At 39.6% G+C, this 23,332-nt stretch overlaps 1 protein-coding gene and 2 long non-coding RNA genes across 5 annotated transcripts in view; all 3 read left to right on the top strand.

The window, feature by feature from the left end:
• Positions 1-1,685, top strand: part of LOC106090829 (ankyrin repeat domain-containing protein 6) — a 124,565-nt gene extending 122,880 nt beyond the window's left edge. For all 3 annotated transcript variants that reach the window (XM_059369263.1, XM_059369262.1, XM_059369261.1), the window contains one exon: positions 1,066-1,685. In XM_059369263.1, coding sequence (XP_059225246.1) covers positions 1,066-1,581 — 516 coding nt within the window. In that variant the 3' untranslated portion in view covers positions 1,582-1,685. The remainder of the gene's footprint in view (positions 1-1,065) is intronic.
• A 4,626-nt stretch (positions 1,686-6,311) lies between these two features.
• Positions 6,312-7,031, top strand: LOC106090659 (uncharacterized). The gene is made up of 3 exons (XR_001221868.2): positions 6,312-6,438; positions 6,510-6,648; positions 6,714-7,031. It is a non-coding gene; the product is annotated as an uncharacterized LOC106090659 (long non-coding RNA).
• A 15,392-nt stretch (positions 7,032-22,423) lies between these two features.
• LOC106090657 (uncharacterized) lies at positions 22,424-22,863 on the top strand. Its single transcript, XR_001221866.2, has 2 exons — positions 22,424-22,562; positions 22,655-22,863. It is a non-coding gene; the product is annotated as an uncharacterized LOC106090657 (long non-coding RNA).
• Positions 22,864-23,332: the final 469 nt, after the last annotated feature.

The raw sequence follows: 23,332 nt of genomic DNA, 5'->3' as shown, positions 1-23,332 counted from the left end.
GCAAATTAGGGAGATGATGAGACGTGAGAGCATTTCCTTTATCATTGTCCGGCTTTCGCGTCTAACAGATAACGGCACTTAGGTGGGGACACAATACCAGACATAAACCAACATAGGAGCGTGGCATGGAAAACAATTAAGGATTTTGTCTTTAGTGGTATGGGGCAGATTAATATCTGCACCCTCTTTTCAACCTAACCTTACAAAAATATGGAACTGTTTTCAAGAATTGTGTATAGTTGTGTGAGATATGCACATTCATGTATTCGCAAGTACGCTTGTGTGTGTCATTTAAATCCCCAAAAAGGCAGTGTAAACGGACAGGATTTGTTTTTGGATTTGGTTAAATCCAGATTTATAAAATTTCAATGTAAAGGTATAAACGTCGATAAAGGAACGTGTGCAATCAATTTCTTCTATGTTAGGGTGATCAGGCTCCAAAAGAATTTCTAAGTGACTATTTATTTTTCAAGCAAAAAGTCAGAAATGTTTGATTACGGCTTTTGATTGTAATTTTATGGTACACATGAATGCATGATGAAATGCTGCAACAGTTAATCACATTTAATAATCAAAACCATGTTATTTTGCTTTCCATTGGTTTCAAACCCGTATGATAGGTCTCAAATTAAGACTTTCGAATCTAAAAGGCTTCAGGAACTATCTATTCTTATAAAACGTCGTTTTATTATTGTTTTAAGTTTTTTTTTCAAGTGGATATGGAACAAAATTATATCTGAAAAACTTAGTGAGGTACGTTAAAAACTCTTGAAAACTCTAACAGACATCGGTACTTTTGTGGGGACACAATAGCAGACATGAACTAACATAGGGGCGTGGAAAACAATTGGGAATTTCTTAAGTAGCACGGAATTCATTGCAAAGTTTTTCTTTTTCTATGTAATTTTTTAGTATTTAGCGCCCAAAACATGCCAATTACCACAACATTATCATTAGCATTGTTTTTCCAAATGTTGAATTGAAGGTTCCTTAATATACTGAAAATAAATACTACCAAATAATTATCAATAATAAAGTAAATTTAAATAAAATTTTATTTTTCAGTATGGTGATACTCCTCTTCATTCTGCATCTCGATACGGCCATACAGGAGTAATAAGAGTATTGATATCTGCGTTATGTGACAGAAACCTACAAAATAATAATGGAGATACAGCTTTACACATTGCATGCGCTATGGGGAACCGCAAGTTGGTCAAAATCTTATTAAAGTCAAACTCTTCAAGAAGTATAATGAATATGCAAGGCTATACACCGATTGATATAACCAGACAAAAACAGTTTAAAGAAATTGAACACCTTATAAGATCTTACAAAGATAAAGATATATCTGAATGTGAATTATTAACAATGAAATCTATCCGATCCCCATATGGATGTCAAACTGGGCCAAATTTTGGACCAATATTTTTGTCCAATGTGGAATTATTATCTCAAATAAAACTGCAAGATGGCGAACAATATTATTTCGACTTGGCCGGAACGGTACACAAAGGACCAAAATCCTATACAAATATATGCTATTGTGATCCTTTAATAGATCATAGCAATAGAAATTAATTGATACATGCTAACATATTTTTTAATTATATAAACACTTTTTATTAAATATATAAACAAACATTTTAACTAGACGGTCCAAGAAAACTGTCGATTCTATTCAATTTGATATAGAGAAATTCATACTTGTAGATATAGTTTTGTTATGATTTTTTAAATTCCGAATCTTATAACCACAGTCTAATTTTATATCGGAATTCTTTAAAATTTTAAATGGTGAATTGTGCTTGCGCGCAAATATAATGATCTTAAGTTTTGTCTTATTTAGTTTAAAGAACAGTAAATCTCATCCGCTTTCAACTATACATCACATTTTTTGCAATTCACACTATTTGTAACTGACCTGTCAAAATGACTGGTAAGATGTTTTTAAAAACACAAAATTGTATATAGTTTTTTCCTGCTATTTTGTTTAATTTCATAAATTTCCCACCTACACATTGAAGCAATCATTTCGATCAACTAAGCACAGTATGACAATAAAAAAGTTTGGTATTTTTAGTGTTAAAAAACAATCTCATGGCAGCCGACGCTGTGAATGCGTCTGTGCATTGCTTACTATGCATTAGAAACTACTTGCTCTGAAGGAAACATATATATAAGGTAAGCGATTTCACATTTATATAAGCTCTATAGCGACCTTTCTCCCATTGGTCGAGAGAATTCGTTAAAAGTATAGCTTGATTTCATTGTTCACTATAGACAACTGAAATACATGGCATAGACTTTGAACTTTAGTATATGGCCTTGTATATTTTTTAATACCAGCAGACATTTATCTCTACCAATATCTTCAAACGTTAAACAAAAAAATTGTATTCGCAAAAATATTGGTTCATTCTTCTCAAAAGACAAAATCATGGCCTAGGGTCGGATATAAAAATGGTTTTAAACGCGTCAAAAAAAAACTGCAAAGTTTCGCATTGGCCCTTATTTAGGGGATACGGTGCAATTATTGTTTTAAGTCTCTAGCGTAGTAGACCCCTATAGGTTTGCCATTTAGGTTTTCGATCTCGTAAAGACTATGGCCTATTGCTCGCACGATCCTACATTTGAAATCTTGGCAAATCGGACAAAGCTTGGCATTTGTGTTCTTGTCAAAATCGCGTAGTTGATGGTTGCAATGAAATACTTCCTGTCCTGGATGCAACTTTACCTCTCGCTCGGGTATTGTATTTCGTAGACCGTTCTTTGTAACTTTTTTCGACGTTCTTTTGAACTTCCTCTCTGACCAATTTGAAATGAGATGCCTTGGTCAAAGCGCTAAACTCTGGGTCTCCCATCGAAGACAACTGCTTAGCCAATCGATAGACACTTCCATGTGTCACCATATTTGTGCCAAAAAGTGACGAGTGCACAGATTAGCGCAAAGCACACTCAATTGCGGAGAGGTTTTGATTTCCGCTTTGTACATAGGCTTTAACCATACAAACTTAGTGACTTGGTCAAGGACTATAAAAATAAAGGAATTCCCGGCATTCGACCGGACGTACGGCCCAAGGAAATCTACATAAAAGTTTTGAAAAGTTTTCTGTATTTTTTACTCTGACTGCTGCATATTTCAATAATTGGGCTTGGCCCCTTTACAGATTTCACACCTCTTAACGAAATCACGGACCTGTGAAACCATATTTGGCCAGTAGTACAGCTCCCTCAACCTCTGCAGATTCTTATGAAAACCTCCATGTGCCGCCGTAGCTGGTTCATGTGCCCTTCCTATAGTGGTTGACGTCAGCCGGACCGGAACCTTTAGCTTCCAAACAAAGTCTTCGCACGGCATATAAACAGTCGCGGGGATTGTCCTCTTATATATGAGACCATATTTAACCACCATAACCATTATCTTATATATGAGACCATCTTTAACCATCCGTTTTCTGATATAGTCTTGTCCTTGTCCATATACTCTTCGTCTATGAACTCCTCTGCGTCGAGATCCACAAGACAGGCAAATACCTCTAGTTCCAATCGCAATAGAGTGCCTGGCACAACATTCTGGCTTCCGTTATGGTGTTCTATGCCAAAGTTATGACCCTGGAGCAACAAGCTCTATCTAGCCAACCTCCCACTGAGCTCTCTGTTGGACATCATCCACTTGAACGAAGAGCGGTCCGTAATCACCGTAAACGGCATTAACTCAATGTAGGGTCACAACTTGTTGATAGCCAGACACTCACGCTCGGTCACGGAGTAATTCTTTTGCGCCGGTGTCAACTTCTGGGACATGAAGGCAATCGGGTGCTCGCCTTCATTCTCGTCCTTCTGAAAGAGTACTTCCCCAATACCCACATCCGATGCGCCACACTGGACGAGCGTTTTGAAGGTCGGTGCCGCTATTGCCGCGTAGTCCGGGACAAATCTGGAATGCCACCCGGCCACGATGGTCTCGATCTTCTTTATATTCCTGCATTCTGATATGCCATGGCCTAACTTCCTTAAGTCTAATGTTAAATTCATTATTCTCACCACCACCACTATCATAACGTAAAATAGTTATTTTGTTAGGACCTATCTGTTCCTCGCTTAGTTGTTGGGCTCCTTTTGGGGGTTGATGTTGTTCGGGCGCGTTATCCCCTTCACCGTGCTCGCATATCCGTCTCCCCACATCTGGTACAATTCGGCTTAACAAGGTTCTCCATGCCACATCCGCAGCAAAAAAGCTTTCTGGTGGTAGATGGACAGTCCATAAACCCAAGGCCGTTTTCTCGACAGTTCCAGCAGGTATAACTAGACTGTCTACTGATGGTCTCTACTTCCCACTCCGGTTCCACCTGTTCAAGCTCATTCACCCTAGGAGGAAATAGCTGACGGTGTGCTTGAGCGAACAATCTCTGGTTAGCCAACAACAACTCAGCCTTCTTACACTCCTCCCTAAAGTGTTGCAAACCGTACATCCTTATTGGGAAGACCAGCGCTGCCATTGCCGGCTTTTAACTGCCCTTCATAATCTCGATTATCATTTGTTCGTTCATAGGCCCTCGTTGTTGATTCAGGAGGCGCAGCATGGCATTGCAAAAGCCCTCGAATGACTCAGGTGACCCTTGCCTGCGATTCATTATCTTTTTTTGGATGTCGAAGTCACACTCGAACTTGCGGAACTGTGCCAAGGATGCCTCCTTCAACTAGGGATAGCTTCTCGTGTAACCCAACGAGAACATTCCTGCGCCGGTCCATCTAAAAGCTGTGGGAATTTACCTAATACCTCATCCCACTTACCTAATACCTCATCAAAATTCGCTGGTGATGCATTTGCTGCATTCGGGGGATGCTCGTGCTGGTTACCCAGATATGTAACTGCTCCGGTTGTTGGTGACGGGATGGCAATTCATTCGGTAGTCTCTGCGGGACGTCTGCGTCTGAAAAGGTTGGGTAGGGATATATTGTTGGTTCTCGGTATTCGCTGCTTCTCTGAATTCAATTTGATCGCGGCGTCTGCTGGCTTATGGCCCTAGCTGGCTGGGCTGGTTGTGCGGTCACTGCTTGTGGTGCTATTGAGCTCGTCGGGACATTTAACTGGGTCAAGCTCTGCTTCACTAGCTGGGATACCTTGTGCGGTCACTGTTTGTGGTGCTGTGGAGCTCGTCGGGACATTTAACTGGGTCAAGCTCTGCTTCACTAGCTGGGGTACCAGCTGCCTTAACTTCTCCTTCAGTACCCTTATGATCTCTAACTGCTCCACAGCAATCGCTGAGTCAATGGCAGTATTTAAAGAACCGTACTCTCGTGGTGCTTGGTAAAGCGCTTGGCGTGCCGTATTCGCCTCCCGTTTTTCTCTACGCTTTCTCTGTATCGTCTTAGCCCTTAAACTGCTCAACTCCGGGGTGTCTGGAGTTATACGTACGTCCGACATGTCTGATAACGACAAAGCTGGACTGGAAACAGCAGACGTAACCATCATGGGTGTGACTGTTGCTTTGGCTGTCGTGGCCATAGCTACTGCCGGTGTTGCTGTGGTGGTTGTAATAGCCGTTGCCAAGTTAGTTACTGTGGTTGTTGTTATCGCCATAGCCGATGTGGTTGGACCCGAGACCTCACTAGAGTAACTATTTGCCATTGTATTAACCATTAATCTAAAACTATATGACTATGACTATAACCTTTAATTTTTATCAACTTCTCTTATTTTTTAGGTCTATACTTTAAAAGATATAATATCGGATTGGGATTGTGACTTACAGTTCGCGGTTACATAACCAGGTGAGAAAAAATTGGCAATTCCGCACATAACACGTAATATTTACTTAAAACAATCAATTTCTCCAAAATAATTTTTTTTTTTTTTGAAATCTTAAGGTGTCTATATGGTCTACTGTTGCACATTGGTTATTGGGATTATGACTGCTGCCTTCGGACTGAGCTCCATGGCGACTACACAAGGCTTTACACCTCGTCCTGAAATTTTATTTTAATTAATAAGGCAAGTATTTTCAATGTAAATACATAATACAGCCTCAAATATTTACCAAAATGAAAATTATTTACATTCTAAATATTTTTAAAATAAAAAAAATATAATTAAAAAAAGCAAAAATTAACATAAGATTTAAAAGCTAAATTCAAAATGAAGTTATGGACTTTTAAAACAATTACAAGAAAAAGGATTTAAAAGCTGCAAAGTTATAAGCTAAAAGGATGAATTCAGAATATAAAACCCTTAATGTTATTTTAATTCAAATGGAATTCAACAAATACAATCATCATCCTTCTTTCTCCTTTTCAGGAAATATAGATCTCCTCGCCGGTATTGGAAGTTAGGGGTCTCCAAGTGTACTGGGGCTTGGTGTCGGCCGCTGCTGCCAATAAAGCCCCGTTGAGCTCTCGTCTGCCCGTCCGTCCGTCTAGTCTTTGTTTAGTATTGTATAGTTCAAATGTAGTTGTCGCTGCCAGTTTTTGTTTAAAAGGTGTTTTTTTTGTTTTTTTTTTTCAAGGATTTTCTGTTATGCTGCTTCTTCAGCACAATAGGGTCAACATCGGCTGAAAGGGGCAAGGAAATATCCTTCAACTACTTGGCTACCTAACCTAACGATAAGCTCATGTTTAGATCAAAGTCTGCATTCCAACCAACAGGTGAGTAAAAAGCAAAAAGCACTAATATTGTCCCTTCCAAACTTATTTATTTTCTCTTTTTTTAGAAAAAAACACCCTTTTTAACAAAAAGAATCAACAGTCTGAGAATCAAACGTTCGTATTATAGTCGGGTTTCCTGGTCGTAAGAATCTTAATGGAATAACTTATTGACGCTGGGGTATGCAACAACGTCTATGGTGTATGTGGCGGTTGCAGACTCGTCAATTGCACATGTGGCGGTTGTTGTCTTTTTCTTGTGGCAGTGGAGGTGGACGAATATTGGCTTTAATTCTTTGTTTATATTTTTTTACGTCTTAGTCTTTTAGTTTTAAAATGTTAGTTTTATTTTCTACTTCTTTCAGGTTTTCAATAAACATTTTTCTGTTCAGGGTTTCTTTTAGATCTTTAATAACTTTTCCTTTTCAGCTTAAATTACTTTTTTTCAGGTTTTTTGTTAAGTTTCTTTTCTTTTAAAATAATTTAGGCTTTCTGAATTGTTATGTCTTTTCTTTAATTTTTCAGACTTTTCTCAACTTACCTCTGACATTAGTATTGTAGCCGTTGAGTGAAGCGGACGCTCCTCAAAGAAAAAATAAATATATATCCGTATCTCGGATTAGGTGCTACCTATTACGAAAAAAATTTCAAAGCCTTTTGGAATAGGCTAGAAATGGACTCCAAAGACTCAACATCTGCGGTGGTGGCGTCAGACCGCAGCATGTTGTCCTCCCCTCCTATAGGTGTGGGCGCCTTGGCACCTGTAGTCGAGAGTAATGCCTCAAGCGCACAACTAGTCGTCAAACTAATTAATGAGGAAGAAACTGATAAACCAGAGGGATGCACAGTTCGTCCCCAGCCTTTAAGTAAAGGTGGAGTTTGTGACTCGGATTCAGACAGTGACGTTTTAATGAAACAGTCATCGCAGCCGAATCGAGAGATGAGGGCATCGGGATGACGGCAGAAGTGAGCGATGGCTTTGCTAAGCTCACAAGCATACCGAGAAGCGACTCGGGGTACGACGAAGGAGGCGGAGAAGTATGTACAGGCAGCGTAATCGGGCGAAAGTGCAGGATGCTGGAAGGGAGAGAACTGAAATTCCAAGCACTTCTACGGAAGCTGGAAAAAGAATCAGATCTCCAAAAGAGCATAACACTGCTAAAATGCTGAAGAAGAAAAAGAGCTCCCCGCTTTCAAGTACTCTGGAAAAATCAAGCCAGCCATCCCGCAATGGAATCCCAGACAGTGTCCTGCGGAGGTAGACAAAGTCGGAACAGGAACGAAGGAAGTGCGCACGGCCCCTGAGTCTTCATGGAGGACTGTGACTTCCAAAAGAAGGCCACAGCCATCACGAAAGTGGAAGATAGTCGCTGATAATGGTAAGGAACCGCCCTCTTACGCCAGAGTGGCAAGGAAGCACAACAGAGATGGGCTGACTTATGCAGTCATCAATATCGGCTGTGCATCCGGAAGGATACCACCAGATCATGGGTCCCAAGTGGAGGATCTGGTTAACGATCGAATTTTCGAACATGTGTGGAACTCTGTAGAGGGTCCACCCATACAAATGATGAACTCAGAGATATCCACGCTCCCTGGGAGGACGCAAAGCTCGACATGGTGTGAAAGATGTAAATAGTAGGAGAAGCAATGATCCTAATACCAAAAAAATATCAGGCAGTGCATTGGCAAGATACCCCACACAGCCTAACAAATAGGAAACCGACGACGAACCCATCACCGACTTCCAAGATTCGGAATACTGGGATAGGTAAAGATCCTAATATTGAAACATTAGGCAGCGCAAGGACAGGAGACTCAATGCAACCCAACGAACAGGGAGCCGATGATGTTACCATCACCTACTCCCAAGAAGCCCATTTACTTAAGATTTGGAAGGCTAAGATAGACAAAGATCCTAGTATTGAAACATCAGGCAGTACAGTTCTCAGTGCTTAAATTCTCAATGTAGACCTCACGCCCACTCTGTCCCCTAGCTTTGGTCCATCCGAGTAACATAATATTCCAGACGGCAATACTAGTGGTCCGTCAGTCCAAGACTTTGTTGCTGGCAGCAGTGCGTCGCACTCGTCCTCAAGTGTCGTCTCAAGTACCCGATCGGAAACTTCTTCCCTTCCTTCCAGGTTTCCTATCCTCGCCTCGATTATACCGCGATGGTATGAGCCGTTCCCATCCTCAATCTATTGTCCCATCGCCTTAAGTCTTATGACATACACTTAATCTGTATGTCAATGGGCTGCTTCTGCTGGTTTCGCAACTGAATCACCGCATTATAAAAATCTTTGAAGGATTCCTGGGGCTGCTGACGACGATTCAGAATTTGCGTTTAAATCTGGAATTCGTTTTCGAACCGCTGGTATTGCGTCAGCAGAGCCCTCTGAATTTCTTCCCAAGATCGAAATTGCACACATTTGCAGTGGTTCCAGTACCAGTCCAGAGCCGATTTCACCAAGAGTTAATGGAATTTGGTTAGGAACTCGCCTTCAGGGCAATCGTAATCTCTTTTCAGCTCGCCTACTCGAAATATGAACTCCTGCACGTTCATGGTCTTGGAGGTTCCATCAAATCTAATTCCCTGCTTTGCCAGATTTAGTTTGCCGGTCATATCAGTGTGTGTGCTGCCTCCAGGCTTTCCAAAATGTAATGAATGACCTGGTAAATGCGGCGGCGGTAAATATGGTGGTGGCTCACTAGTATTTGGCTGCTGTGGCCTCTCATTTAATCGCGTATAGTAGTTTGGCTGGCCTGGACTCCAAGAATTCCGGTACACCGATGGCTAGCTAAGACCGGTGGTGCTGTTATCGATGATGGTGGGACCATGCTGCTGCTTGGTACAAAATGCGGTGGCTGTAAGTTTAATGCCTCGGCCTGTTGATATGACGAATCTGGCAGACCTACTGGCGCCTGAATATGTGGCAAACCCCTAGGCGGATGCGTTTGCGTTGGCTCCAAAGACATATGTTGTCCCTGGCCTAAAAGTGGTCGTTCAGGCTGGCTTGGTACTATCGGAGCCATTGGTAAATTGCTGGTAGGAACGGAATTACCAACTCCTAACGATTGTCTCGTAGCTTCGACTATGGCGGGTATCAAGCGGTTCATTATTTCCGTTTGCTTTCTTTCAAAATCTATCGGGGCTAAACCAACAGCCGAAGCGATAATTTCGCGCATGCCAACGCTAATAATCGGATCTGCTGGAGGCACGGGGACGTTGAGACCCGTGAGTGGGCTATAAGTAGGAGAGGATATATGGACCCGCGAGTCGAATGTGTGTAACGACCCTCATCAAACAGATTCTGTCTATTTCCCGCGTTTGCTTCCTATTGTCTCGCCCATGCTCAAGGCAATGGGGAGGTTTTCTTGCTAAAAGAGACAAACCTCGGTCAATTACAAAAACAAATAAGTTGTAGGTAGCTATAAAAAAAAGAGTTAATGATGACCATTTTATATAATCGAAATGAAGTTAGGTATGGATGAAGAAATTAAGGTGGAATTCTTCTTCACCAATCGCCGTGTCCCGCCATACCTTGCCGACTATCATTTAAATCTGTCAGCCCACATAATCTTTGACCAGACTATTTAATTTTCGCGGAAATTGTTTAAAACTGCCTAGCAATTCATATCTTCTAATTCAAGTTTAATTAAACAAATATATCACATACATTAGTGAACAAAACAAAAAAAAATAATAATAATAAAATAGTGGGAAAAATATGTTTTTTAACAAAACTCTTATAAGTGATATATGTAAGCATATGATATCAATTTGCGTATCACTTTCTGACAAAAGCTGCAACTTCCTTAGTATCTGGTAATCTTGTCCGTGCGTTATCATGCACGGTCCGTAAAGGATCTGGTAAGGAGTTTTCCCTGTGCTCGGATGAACACTATTTCTCGAAGAGCAGTTAATGCAGCCTATATAAACGTCCGGCCGATACGGGATGACTATGAGCACCACACAGGCTGGAACTTTGAGCTCCGACTTGTGTGGTGCCCATCGTTATCACGGGAAGCTTAGCTGAAAGCTACCGGGCGAGTCCACAAGTTGCGAATGGTGAAAGCTCCGTTTTTATGCGGAGTAGCTGCAAATGCGGCCGCGGGCAGTCAGCGATTTTCGAGAGGAGAGTCTCAGTGAGGAGTCAGGTGGCACTGGCTCCTAACTAAATACTGAGTGCCAATGATACTCGAGATGACAAGGCGAGTTATTGGCGCCTTCAAATAACCAATGGCCAACATCAGCGTCTGTTCCCAGATTAGGGGCGGCGAGCGTCGGATCTTGGAGCAAGCGGCTCGCCACAACGAGGGATACATGCAATCCCACAAACCCATGCGGTTGGGGCGCTGGGCCAGTAACCCGCCCCCGGAAAATATAGAACTACTATGAAAAAAAAGGAATAGTAAAACCGGACCCCCCAACGCAACGACCCACGCAAACGAAAAAAGGACCATGATTTAGCGGATCTGCACCTGGAATGTCCGCACTCTTTATGGAGAAGGTGCAGTATACGCGCTGGCGGATGTATTAGAGAAGTACAAGGCAGACATAACCGCCTTACAGGAAGTGCGATGGACTGGGAATGGCGTCACTACAACACCAAACGGTGACGAACTATACTATAGCTGCCATAACACGATGCATGGATTTGGCTGCGGATTTGTGGTTAGTCGAAGACTGAAACACCTAGTCTCCAGCTTTACTCCGGTGGATGAGAGGCTAGCCACAATCCGCATAAAAGCCAAATTTTTCAACATCAGTCTTATTTGTGCCCATGCCCCGACGGAAGACAAAGACGAGCAGACCAAGGATATTTTCTACGAGCGCCGAGAGAGAGAATATGACCGCTGCCCTGCCCATGATATTAAAATCGTTCTGGGAGATTTTAATGCGAAAATAGGGAAGGGAGAAATTTTTGGTCCAACAGTCGGAAAGTTTAGCCTGCACGAGATAACGTCCAGTAATGGGTTGAGGCCGATAGATTTCGCCGCGGCAAAAAACATGGTAGTTAGTATCACCAGATTTCAACATAAAAATATCCACAAAGCCACATGGCTGTCACCCGATCAAAACACGAGAAACCAAATTGATGACGTTGTGATAGATGGAAGGCATTCATCCAGCGTGTTAGATGTACGATCGATCCGTGGAGCGATCATACCTTGTTGCAGCAAAGGTTCGCACCCGTTTGAACATGGCGAGGAAAGTACGATCGATCCTGCAGACACAACAAATGGCAGCGGCATACTCCACTCGACTGACCCAACTGCTTGATGAAAGCACTCCTTGTTCCGATGATATAATGGCGCAGTGGCAAACTATTGCCCACTCCATGGAAAATGCCGCGAAATCCGTACTTGGGTACCGAAAGCCTCCTCCAAAAACACTGCACGGAAGCTGGACATTGAAAAGCTGCAGACACAACAAATGGCAGCGGCATACTCCACTCGACTGACCCAACTGCTTGATGAAAGCACTCCTTGTTCCGATGATATAATGGCGCAGTGGCAAACTATTGCCCACTCCATGGAAAATGCCGCGAAATCCGTACTTGGGTACCGAAAGCCTCCTCCAAAAAACCCATGGTACGACCAAGAGTGTCGAGATGCTACTGAAGCCAAGAATGCGGCATATAGAGCAACCCTGCAATCAGTAGCAACGTACAGGAGTCAGAATGAAGTCCGGAAATTCTACCAAAGAATTAAACACCAAACCGATGGCTTTGGTGCAGGCACATCCTCCTGCAGAGACAAAGAAGGAAATCTGGTAACTGACACAGACAACATGCTGAGGATATGGAAAGAACATTTTACCCAACTGCGAGTATCCGATGTTGGCGGCGAAGAGGATACCGCAGAACCAATCCCTGATGATGGTATAGAATGTTTACCTCCTAGTCAGAATGAGGTCCAAGTAGCAGTAACCCGACTAAAGAACAACAAGGCAGCAGGAGCCGACGGGTTACCCGCTGAACTATTTAAGACCGGAAGCGACACGCTGATAAGGCGTATGCATCAGCTTATCTGCGCAATCTGGCTAGAAGAACGCATACCCGATGATTGGAACCTCAGCATACTATGTCCCGTACACAAGAAAGGAGACAAGACGGAATGTGCCAACAACAGAGGAATAAGTCTCCTCCCCATCGCATACAAGATACTCTCGAGCGTACTGTGTGAAAGATTAAAACCTAAAGTCAATGAGATAATTGGGCCCCATCAATGCGGCTTTAGACCTGGTAAATCCACCCTAGACCAGGTATTCACACTGCGCCAAATCCTGGAAAGACCCGAGAAGGACAAATCAACACCTACCACCTCTTTGTTGACTACAAAGCCGCCTTCGATACTCCTTTACGTTCAAAGGTATTTCAAGCCATGTCTGAGTTTGGTATCCCTGCAAAATTAATAAGACTCTGCAGGATGACACTTGCTGATACGCGTTCCTCAGTAAGAATAAGAAAGAATCTCTCCGAACCATTTAATACCAAACGAGGTTTCAGACAAGGAGACAGCCCCTCGTGTGATCTCTTTAAAATCCTGCTGGAGAAGATTATACGAGATGCAGAAGTGAATAGATATGGCACACTAATCACAAGAGAGCACATGCTACTCGCCTATGCCGACGATATCGATATCATAGGTCGGTCACCGGAAGTAGGAACTGCAGCCTTTGAAAGAATCGAAAGAGAGTCAGTGAAAATGGGTCTGGCAGTAAATGGAGATAAGACGAAATGGATGGTCTCCACTCCCAAAAAAACTTGTACAACCGAGCAGATAAAGAACATGGAGAAAGTTGGGAACCACAACTTTGAGATAGTCAGTAACTTTATCTACCTCGGCACCGCCGTAACCGAAACGAATGACACCAGTTTTGAGATAAAGCGAAGAATAATACTGGCAAACAGATGCTACTTTGGACTAAGTAAGCAGTTTAGAAACAAGGCCATCTCTCGACAGACGAAGACTACACTTTACAAGACACTGATACTACCCGTGCTGTTATATAGTTCTGAAGCATGGGTACTTGTGAAAGCAGATGAGGCAGTGCTTGGAGTATTTGAGAGAAAGATTCTTCGTAAAATATATGGACCAGTTTGCGTTAACGGAGAATATAGGCGACGTATGAACCACGAGCTGTATGACGACGATAGCATAGTTACACGCATCAAAATACAACGGCTGCGTTGGCTAGGTCATGTAGTCAGAATGGATGAAGAAGCTCCAGCAAAGAAGTCTTTTGAAGGCAAACACGGTGATACAGGCAAACCGGGAAGACCAAAAGCCCGATGGAAAGATCAAGTTGTGGGAGACACCTCGAAACTTGGTGTCAGAGATTTTAGAATGAGCGCAGAAGATCGAGGCGCTTGGAACGCTATTCTACGTTCGGCTAGTGGAAGAAATATTCTGTCATAGCCAATTAAAGTAAGTAATATAAACGTCCCACTCTCGCTGATCCTTTCTAACATAACTTCGCGAAGCCTAATTAATAACTCGGTTCGGTTGGCCTGAGGACTGTAAAGAGCAGTTAAAACATATTTAACGCCATGTTTCGTCAGAAAGTTATCAAAGTCTTTGCTAGTGAATTGCGATCCATTATCGGTTGCGATAACTTCTGGCACTCCATAACAGCCAAATATATCTGTACCCAAATATTCTAGTATCGGTTTTGAAGTAAGTTTTTTCAAGAGTTTTAGAAAGGTATATTTGGAAAAATGGTCTAAAACAATTAAAATCTCAACATGTCCAGACTTACTTCGTGGTAGCGGTCCTATAATATCCATATAATGGCGTTGGAATGGCCTTTCAGTTTCTACTCTTTGACCCGTCTTTAACAAAGCTGACGGTGCTTTAGACGTTTTATACAAATCACAATTAAGCACATAAACCTTGACATCTGATACCATTCCGGGCCAATAGAAAAACCGTCTTATCCTCTCCAATGTACGCGCTATTCCTTCATGAGATGAATTTGGAATATCGTGTGCGGAGTACATTACCTTGTTGCGTAAACCCCTCGGAAAATCTGACTCATCAACCTGACCAGACGAAAAGCCGGTTCGTTTATAGATATAATTATCTATTACTTTAAAATTAAGTAAGTTGATGTTAGTATACTCTTTTTGTAAATTCGCGTACCCAGCGTTCAATTTCAATAGCAGGTAAAACCTCCAATTGCAATCCAATCAAGGTATTGCGCTCATATACTCGAGACAAGGCATCCGGAACGACGTTATCCACTCCCCGACAATGTTCAATAGTGAAATTAAAACCTTGTAATTTCAGAGACCATCGTGCTAAACGTCCCGTCAAGTCCTTTTGCGACATAAGACACTTAAGGCTTGCGTGATCCCTCACAACCTTAAATTCGTGGCCTTCTATATAAGGTCTGAACTTTATAATAGCCATCAAAACCGCTAAACATTCAAGCTCAGTGATTGAATAATTTCGCTGATTCTTATTAAGCTCGTGCGACATGAGGGCTATCGGTCTTTCGTTTCCTTGATCGTCCTTTTGCGCTAAAACTCCAAATGTGCTGGCATCGGTTTGAACCAGGATTCACTGAATAAGGTTAGGCCAAGCAATCACCCGACATACAATTTTTTGAATTTTTGACAGTAGTCGGCATTGAGGATGTCAACTTGCTCTTTGCTTACATTCTCACATTCATTGATGGTTTGCATATGTCATTTATTTAAATTTGAATTTTGAAACGTTTGAAATTTTCGAAATAAAAGATTTGAAAAACTACATTTAGAACTTTTTCTTTTCCAAGACTGCGGCTTCAAGAAACATAGTTTTTGAATTGAATACGTCTACGCCTTTGCCAGCAGAAAAATCATATGTCATAAAATGTTTAACAAACAAGACCTCTTACATTCATGACCATTTAGAACTTTTTCTTTTCCAAGACTGCGGCTTCAAGAAACATGTTTTTGAATTGAATACGTCTACGCCGTTGTCAGCAGAAAAATCATATGCCATAAAATGTTTAACAAACAGCAAATAACAAAACAGATAGTTTTTTTCAGAGAAAGAAGGAGAGAATGAAAGAAAACAAAAATCTACTGACATTTGATGACATTTCCAATCGGCACATTTGACATCCTCAATGATGTTATGGGGCCTATTCACTTTATGTTTTCGAATGTGACCTAACCTTCTATTGGTGAATCCTGGGTTTGAACTATAAATATATATATTATCATATATTTATAAATATATAAATATAATCAGGGTGTACTAAAACAGGCGCTGTCGTCAACAAACTTTTTAACGTATCAAACGCTGATTGGGCTTCTGTATTCCAATGAAAAGGTTTCTTCTAAGAGATAAGTTCTGTTAAGGGAAATGGAATAGATGAAAAATCGCCTATGAACCGGCGATACCAGCTCGTCATTCCTAAGAAACGACGCAATTGACTTAAAGTCTTAGGAATTGGAAACTCGCTTATAGCCTTAATCTTATCCTCGTCAACACTCAAACTTCAGTTTCCTACTACATATCCTAGATATTTGACCCTTTTCAAAGCAAAGCTACTTTTATTTACATTAATTATAAGACCAGCCTTTCGTAATTGAGTAGCGACCTCCATTAAATGAGTTAGACGTTTTTCGAAATTGGTAGACATGACTAAAAGGTCGTCTAAATATAAAAATACGTGCGATTTCAGCTCATATGGTATAACCATACCCTTCAATCTACACAATTATTGGGGGGGCATTACACAGCCCGAATGGCATACGTGTAAATTGATATAGGGGGCTATTTGGAACAGTGAAAGCAGTCTTGGATTTGAAAGGATATATGACTGTTCTTATAAGCCTGCACTATAATTATAAGATTATTTATCTTGTTGTGTAGGTATTCATCAAATAAATAAATAAATAAAATAAATTTAGAGATTTAGATGTTTCGTCCAACTTAACTTGCCAAAAGGCATCTTTAAGATCTATTTTCGAAATATAGTGAACCGGTGGCAAACGAGATAGTATTCCATTAATATTTGGTATAGGATATGAGTATTTTATTGTCACACTATTGAGCTTCCGTCTATCTAAATACATCCTTACTTTTCCTGGCTTAATAACTACCTCTACAGGTGACAACCAAGAGGATTGAGGTGCAACTTCAATAACTCCTAACGAAATCTTACGGTCCAATACACCACATAGCTGTTTCTTTATAGCAGAAGATATGGGATAATAACGCTGTTTGATCGGTTTCGCCTCTCCTGTAGCTATGTTGTGTTCTATCAATGATGTGCAACCTAGGCCTTGTGTCTCAGAATTAGGAAATGACGCAATGATATTTTCAAGTCTACGATTCTGTTCTGGTGTCAATATGATTCTATCCGAATCCCAGTCAGAATTTAGCTCTGAAATATTTGTATTAAACGTGATTCCAAGACCAAAATATTGGCAAAAATCGTATCCACATATAACATCTTGTTTTATTGAAGGTACCACCAGAAAAGTAAATTGCTTAGATTCACCTTGAAATTTGACGTCCATTACAATAAATCCTGACACACTTTGTCGTTGTCCATCAGCTGTCTTCACATTACCTGGACATCTCTTAAAACCAACGTTTTCTTGTACTTTAAGTGCTAATGTACCACCCAAAACACTTGTATTGGCACCACTATCAAGTAAAGCGAATTATATTTTCTCATTTCTACATATCTTAACATAAGGTCTATTATCAAAATCTTTATTTACAATAGCCAATATTGTAAATAACCTATACGCTTTAAGTGGACGATAATATTCCCTAATGTGTTTTGATGATCTTTTCTTTCTCGAGTTTGTCTGTAAAATTTCTATTATCCGAGTTCTATTATATTCATTTACACGTCTATGAAATGGTCTAATAAGGGTGTCATGTGTCTCACTCAGGGTATTATCGATAGACTTTGATTCAAATTGAGAATTTACTGTCCCGGATGTCCGGCTTGTCTCTTGCGGACATCCACTTTTGCGTTTCCCTGTATATTGCCTTTACACTTAGGACACCTCGGCTTGTATACATCATTCAAACCACAACCAAAACAAAAAGCAGTTCTTGGACCTTCCCAGTCAATATAGGTGTGGCAAACTATACCACAGTTCCAACATCTGATCGTATTCAAAACACAAAGCTCATTCTTTCCTTCTGTACTTGGTTCTTGCAGGTTTTCGTCTAAATCTGAAATCTCCGATATACGCAATCCTTAAGCCTCACTTCTTGCATAAACTTTTCGTGTTTCCTAACTTCTCTTCTAAATTGTGACACACTTGTTATCTGCATATGCTATAGTTCATGACGAATCTCGGGTCAGAAATCAAGTAAAACAGTCTCACAAATATGTCTGAAAGAGAGTTTCTCAACCTATCGGTTATTGCCATTAGACCAAATAGTCATCAATTCTTTCGTCAGCCTTCTGTTTGCGCTTCCTTATATCGTCTAGAACGTCATAATCACTCATGTCGTCCTTGTATTGTGCCTTCAGAGCCTCTGCCAATGACTGCCAATCAATATTATCTTGTCTACGATGGTATCTCCAGTACCAGTCTATAGCCTTACCATCGAATAGAACATGTTATTGAAAGTCACCTCCGAAGTTATTTTACGTAAGCTTTTGATTCGGTAAATAAATTCACCTACCGACATATTATTTGAAAATCCGGTAAATTTAATTCGCCAATTTCTGATTATACCTAATACCTTGTCTGTGTCCAAGTTACTTGAAGATCCACCATATCTTGCATTTCCTATAGCTGCAACAGAATTCGCATATCCTAGCTCCAGCCCATTTGCGGATGAATCTGTAGCTCTCTGTGTATTCGCGTTCATGTTCCCCAACATAGTTCGAATCTCTTCAACCAATTCAGACCTCAAATCCCTAATTGATTCATTCAACATAGTTCTCAATTCCGTACCTCGTGAATTTGTTTCCGATGTGGAAGCCTGATACTGGCGTCTGAGCGCTTCATCTCCATTCAAAGCGTTTAAGTTTTCATTACTTCTCGTTAAAGGCATTTTTTATATATTTAATTTACAATTAAAACAACACTCTTATATTTGAAATATTTCCATTACTCATGAAATAATTTGGTTAAAAGCATAACCATTTCGGTTAATATGATAATATTGAAAATAATAAAAAAAATTAATTATCCCTTTACAGCAGGGAATATATCGTTCATGAAGAACATAGATAAATCCAATCCTAACCATAAATAAGACGACTGATAAAATAAAATGAAAACAAATAGGCGATTGATCCTGCAAGTAAATTCCGCATTTAAACAGAACTGAAAACCGTCACAAGCATTAAGAACGCAAAAAAAAAAATACATCTCAAAATTTTAAAAGGAACAATTTCATCTCAACGTGCCGAGTCACTAATCCATCATTGAAAAATTTAAGAGTACGAAATAAAAACAGTCCAAAACAAAAAAAAAATAAAAAAAAATGATCCTCAATAAGCAGGATAAACCGGAATGTATTATGATGTGACGCATTACGCAAAAAATCTCAATGATTAACCGAATTGAAATTAAACTGAATATCTAAACCGATGTAGCCCCACGTTGTGCGCCATTAATATTTATCTAACGACCCTCATCAAACAGATTCTGTCTCTTTCCCGCGTTTGCTTCTTATTGTCTCGTCCATGCTCAGGGCATTGAGGGGTGTTCTTGCTAAAAGAGACAAACCTCGGTCAATTACAAAAACAAATAAGTTGTAGGTAGCTATAATAAAAAGAGTCCGAAATGTAGTTAGGTATGGATAAAGAAATTAAGGTGGAATTCTTTCTTCATCAATCGCCGTTTCCCGCCATACCTTGCCGACTATCATTTAAATCTGTCAGCCCACATAATCTTTGACAACACTATTTCATTTTTGCGGAAATTATTTCAAACTGCTTAGCAATTCATATCTACTAACTCAAGTTTAATTAAACAAATATATCACATACATTAGTTAACAAAACCAAAAATATATATATATATAATAAAATGGTTGGAAAAATATGTTTTCTAATAAAATTCTTATAAGTGATATATGTAAGTATATGATAAGTTATAAGTATATGTAATTAATTAATGTTAAACATTTTAGATAGTAAAAGTGAAATTAATTATTATTAACATTTGTCTCAGTGTAGTATTGTACCAAAATATAGGTATACTCACGGGATTTACCTCCAAACATTGACAAACGCTTGTAAATATTGATGAGGGGTCCAAAACCTTTTCTTGAAATATGTAGATGTGATGTATAACAAAACGATGTAGTTGGTAAAGTTAATGTATGTAATAACATTAATGGGTTAAATCAGTTTATAAGATGCAAAAAAAAGCCTTTGAGAGCGATGAAAATATTCTGAAAGACCTTTGGTCGATGCTGCAATGTTGATAATTTTGGCTTAAATGTAATTTTACATCAATCAGCATAGATCTTTGTACAGCTCAGAATTCTGATATCTTGCAATTATGCCTTAATTTGAATGGAAGTCCTCAGAAACGATGCATGTCACTTATAATAAAAACAATATCAGTTATGCAATTTCTGCATATTGTGTCAAATAATTAGTGGTGACACAAGGGTAAGATATTGTAACTGTGGGATTTTCTTCCACAGTCAATAAGTCCTTGTATGTCCTTTTGAAATCCATGGTTTTTTTTACAATAAATAATCCATTTACAGCTATGAAGAAAAACGCCACTCCGAAACGATTGAGTCACACGAAAACAAAACCAAAAATGTAGCCAATTTCGAAACGATTGAGTCACACGAAAACAAAATCAAAAATGTGTTGTAGCCAATTTCCAATCTTTTTTCTTTTTTAATAATTAAAATTTTCCGACAATTCGCTCTGTCGTACTAGAAAATTTTCTTAGAATGAAATGTTTTCAAAAGCAACTACACAAACAGTCAAAAACAAATAACATATTTAAAATAATGTGTACTACAAAAAATTACAATATTTCCTGACACAGCGGAATACTAACCATTATACAGAAACAAGACTTGTGAGACCTCATATGTGCTGCTCAATAGCCAAGACAAATCGTCTATGCCTGGAGGAAGTGGTGGAGCAACGGACAAAAGCGCTGATGCGATCGGAGCATTGCTGGCTGTCGTTGTGGTTGCTCTTGTTGTAGTGAAAGTCTACTAAACAAAAAGGTAAGTAAAGGTAAAATCATGTACGTATCGTATAGTGCCAGTGTATGCATGTTCTAATATATTAATTTATTTTAATTCGAAGGTTTCGTGAGTGTAAACGCAGAAGACAAAAAAAAACATGAAAGATGGAAAATTAGCTACGATGGACTACACGAGGAAAGGAAACCTTTGGCTGGCCCCACGGCTCATGGGATGCGCCCTGAATGCGTGTGAAGGCAAAGGCCTCTATCCCGTGATAAAAAGGTAAGTCCAAAATCAAAAAAAAATCTTTCACTTACTTTAATAATATTGACACTAATTATATGTAGCAAGATGTAACCGTAGGTAGACAGTTTCCTCTTAGTCGCAAGGCATTTGGTGTCCTTATGCATCGAAACATCCAAGTTCCCAAGACCAAAGACGAGAAGAAAACTGCCAATTTAACGCACACCCTGTAATCTCCAAGTATCCATCGCTTCCTTTGGTGAAGCTTCTCGTCCCCCCAAAAGCTCAATTCGATTGGGCGGGACTTTAACAAATGAAGCGTCTTCTACTCGGAGATGACATGATGTGTAGGACTGATAGGAAATAAACGAATGGGCTATTGTAATTTGAATTAGGGATAAAACTAAATTAAAACTAAAAAGCAATTGAAAGCATACTTTCAAGAAGCTATCAAGACTTTTAGATTAAACAATTGTATCCCACCGGAAATTCTGTTTAAAAAACGACTGTTTAACTTGGGCCTTAACTGTAGCAAACGCGTTAGGGAATCTTGATTGACCAAAACGGTACTCATTTCAGACTTACAAGTAAACTAGTACATTTTCTACACAAAACAAGAACTATTGTTACTAGAAGAAATTATTTCGGGCGCCATTTTATTACTGGTGTTGTCTGGAGGTTAAGATTTGCCTTGTGGCAAACCCCTCGATTGTGGTGTCGCTTGCTGCCTTGCCGGTATGCCAGCGTGTAGCCCGGGCTCGCCGGATGGGGGTGGTTCTTGCAACCAATGATAACGTTTACACCATACACAAAAAATCATACCGGGCTTCCAGTAAACAAACAAAGAAAGGTAGGCCGAAAAAAGGTTCATACAAAAGGAAGCAAAAAACCAGATGACAGGAAGAGGAGAAAGACTCCACCAGAGTCTCACCTTTACTTACCTTTTCTAAATGTAACCTACCACCTTTCTAAATTAGCCTAAGCCAACAACATTTTTAGAATTCCTTTCAATAAACGTTATAAAATTTTTCTTTTGGAAGACTAAATACAGGGAAATGGCAATAAAAATCCATTAAAAAGAATATTAGGAAAATTTAACATTACAAAAAAACAAAAGAAAATTAAATACAAAAATAAATTCAGACGAGAAATCCAATATACTTAAGTTGCCTCTCTCTTATTCTTCCAGGCTAAGGAGAAATACGGCTTAGCAGATGGTGGCAGTAGATGATGATGGACCCTTCGCTGAACTGACCGTCCGTACGTGTATATCTGTTTGTAAGTAAGTTTGTTTATATTTCCTTTTTTTCCTTCTCTTGTTTGTTGTACTTATATTTGTATTTTTTTCTTAGTGTTTTTACAGGTTTCTTTTTTTTAATTTGCAATTGTGTTAAATTCTTTTTGAATGCAGCTCAATCGGCTTGCATTAATGGGGCCAAAAAACCCCTATTCCTAAACCAACAAAGCTACCTACAATAAGCTCACCTTAAGCGCTTCGGGCACCTTTCTTACCAAAGCTGGAAACGGTAAGTTAACAAAAAAAAAAACAATGCGCAATTGTTCTGCCTAATCACTTTCATTAAAACCTTCTTTTTTTTTTTCTTTTACACAAATATAGGGTACTGAAACAAAAAGCAGTCAGGTCTGGAGTCTGTCTGTCCAAAGTTAAAAATGTGATCAACCGCCCGCATAGGGTTCTTTACATGGGTATATATGTAGGTGTGAGCATGACAGTTTTCTGTACCTCCCACAATGACTGGAGCGGTAATGTTGACTGGACGTGTTGATTGACCGACTGGATGGTTATATAGCTGTTGATTTTTTTTTGTATTTCTTAGGTGCAATTAATTCACTAGCTTGTAGGTATTCATCATGAGTTCACAGATATTTAGGTTGTAAGCCTTTAGCCTTTTTTTCTTCTGTTTTTTTCTAATATGCAGCCATCAAGTTTTCTTTCTACGATAGCTTGTAAGACTTCAGTTTTTTTTTTTTTCAATTATTGGATTGCCCAAAAAGTAATTGCGGATTTTTCATATAGTCGGCGTTGACAAATTTTTTCACAGCTTGTGACTCTGTAATTGCATTCTTTCTTCTGTCTGTTATCAGCTGTTACTTTTAGCTTGCTTTAGAAAAAAAGTGTAAAAAAAGTATATTTGATTAAAGGTCATTCTAAGTTTTATTAAAAATGCATTTACTTTCTTTTAAAAAATCCGCAATTAATTTTTGGGCAACCCAATAGTTAGTAAGCTTTATATTTCCACTTTAGCTTGTAAGGTATTATGTTATTTTTTTTTTT

This window comes from Stomoxys calcitrans, chromosome 5 (genome assembly GCF_963082655.1).
Source record: "Stomoxys calcitrans chromosome 5, idStoCalc2.1, whole genome shotgun sequence".
Taxonomy (NCBI): domain Eukaryota; kingdom Metazoa; phylum Arthropoda; class Insecta; order Diptera; family Muscidae; genus Stomoxys; species Stomoxys calcitrans.
Note: the sequence above shows the minus strand (reverse complement) of the source record. Positions and strands in the feature narration are given on the sequence as shown.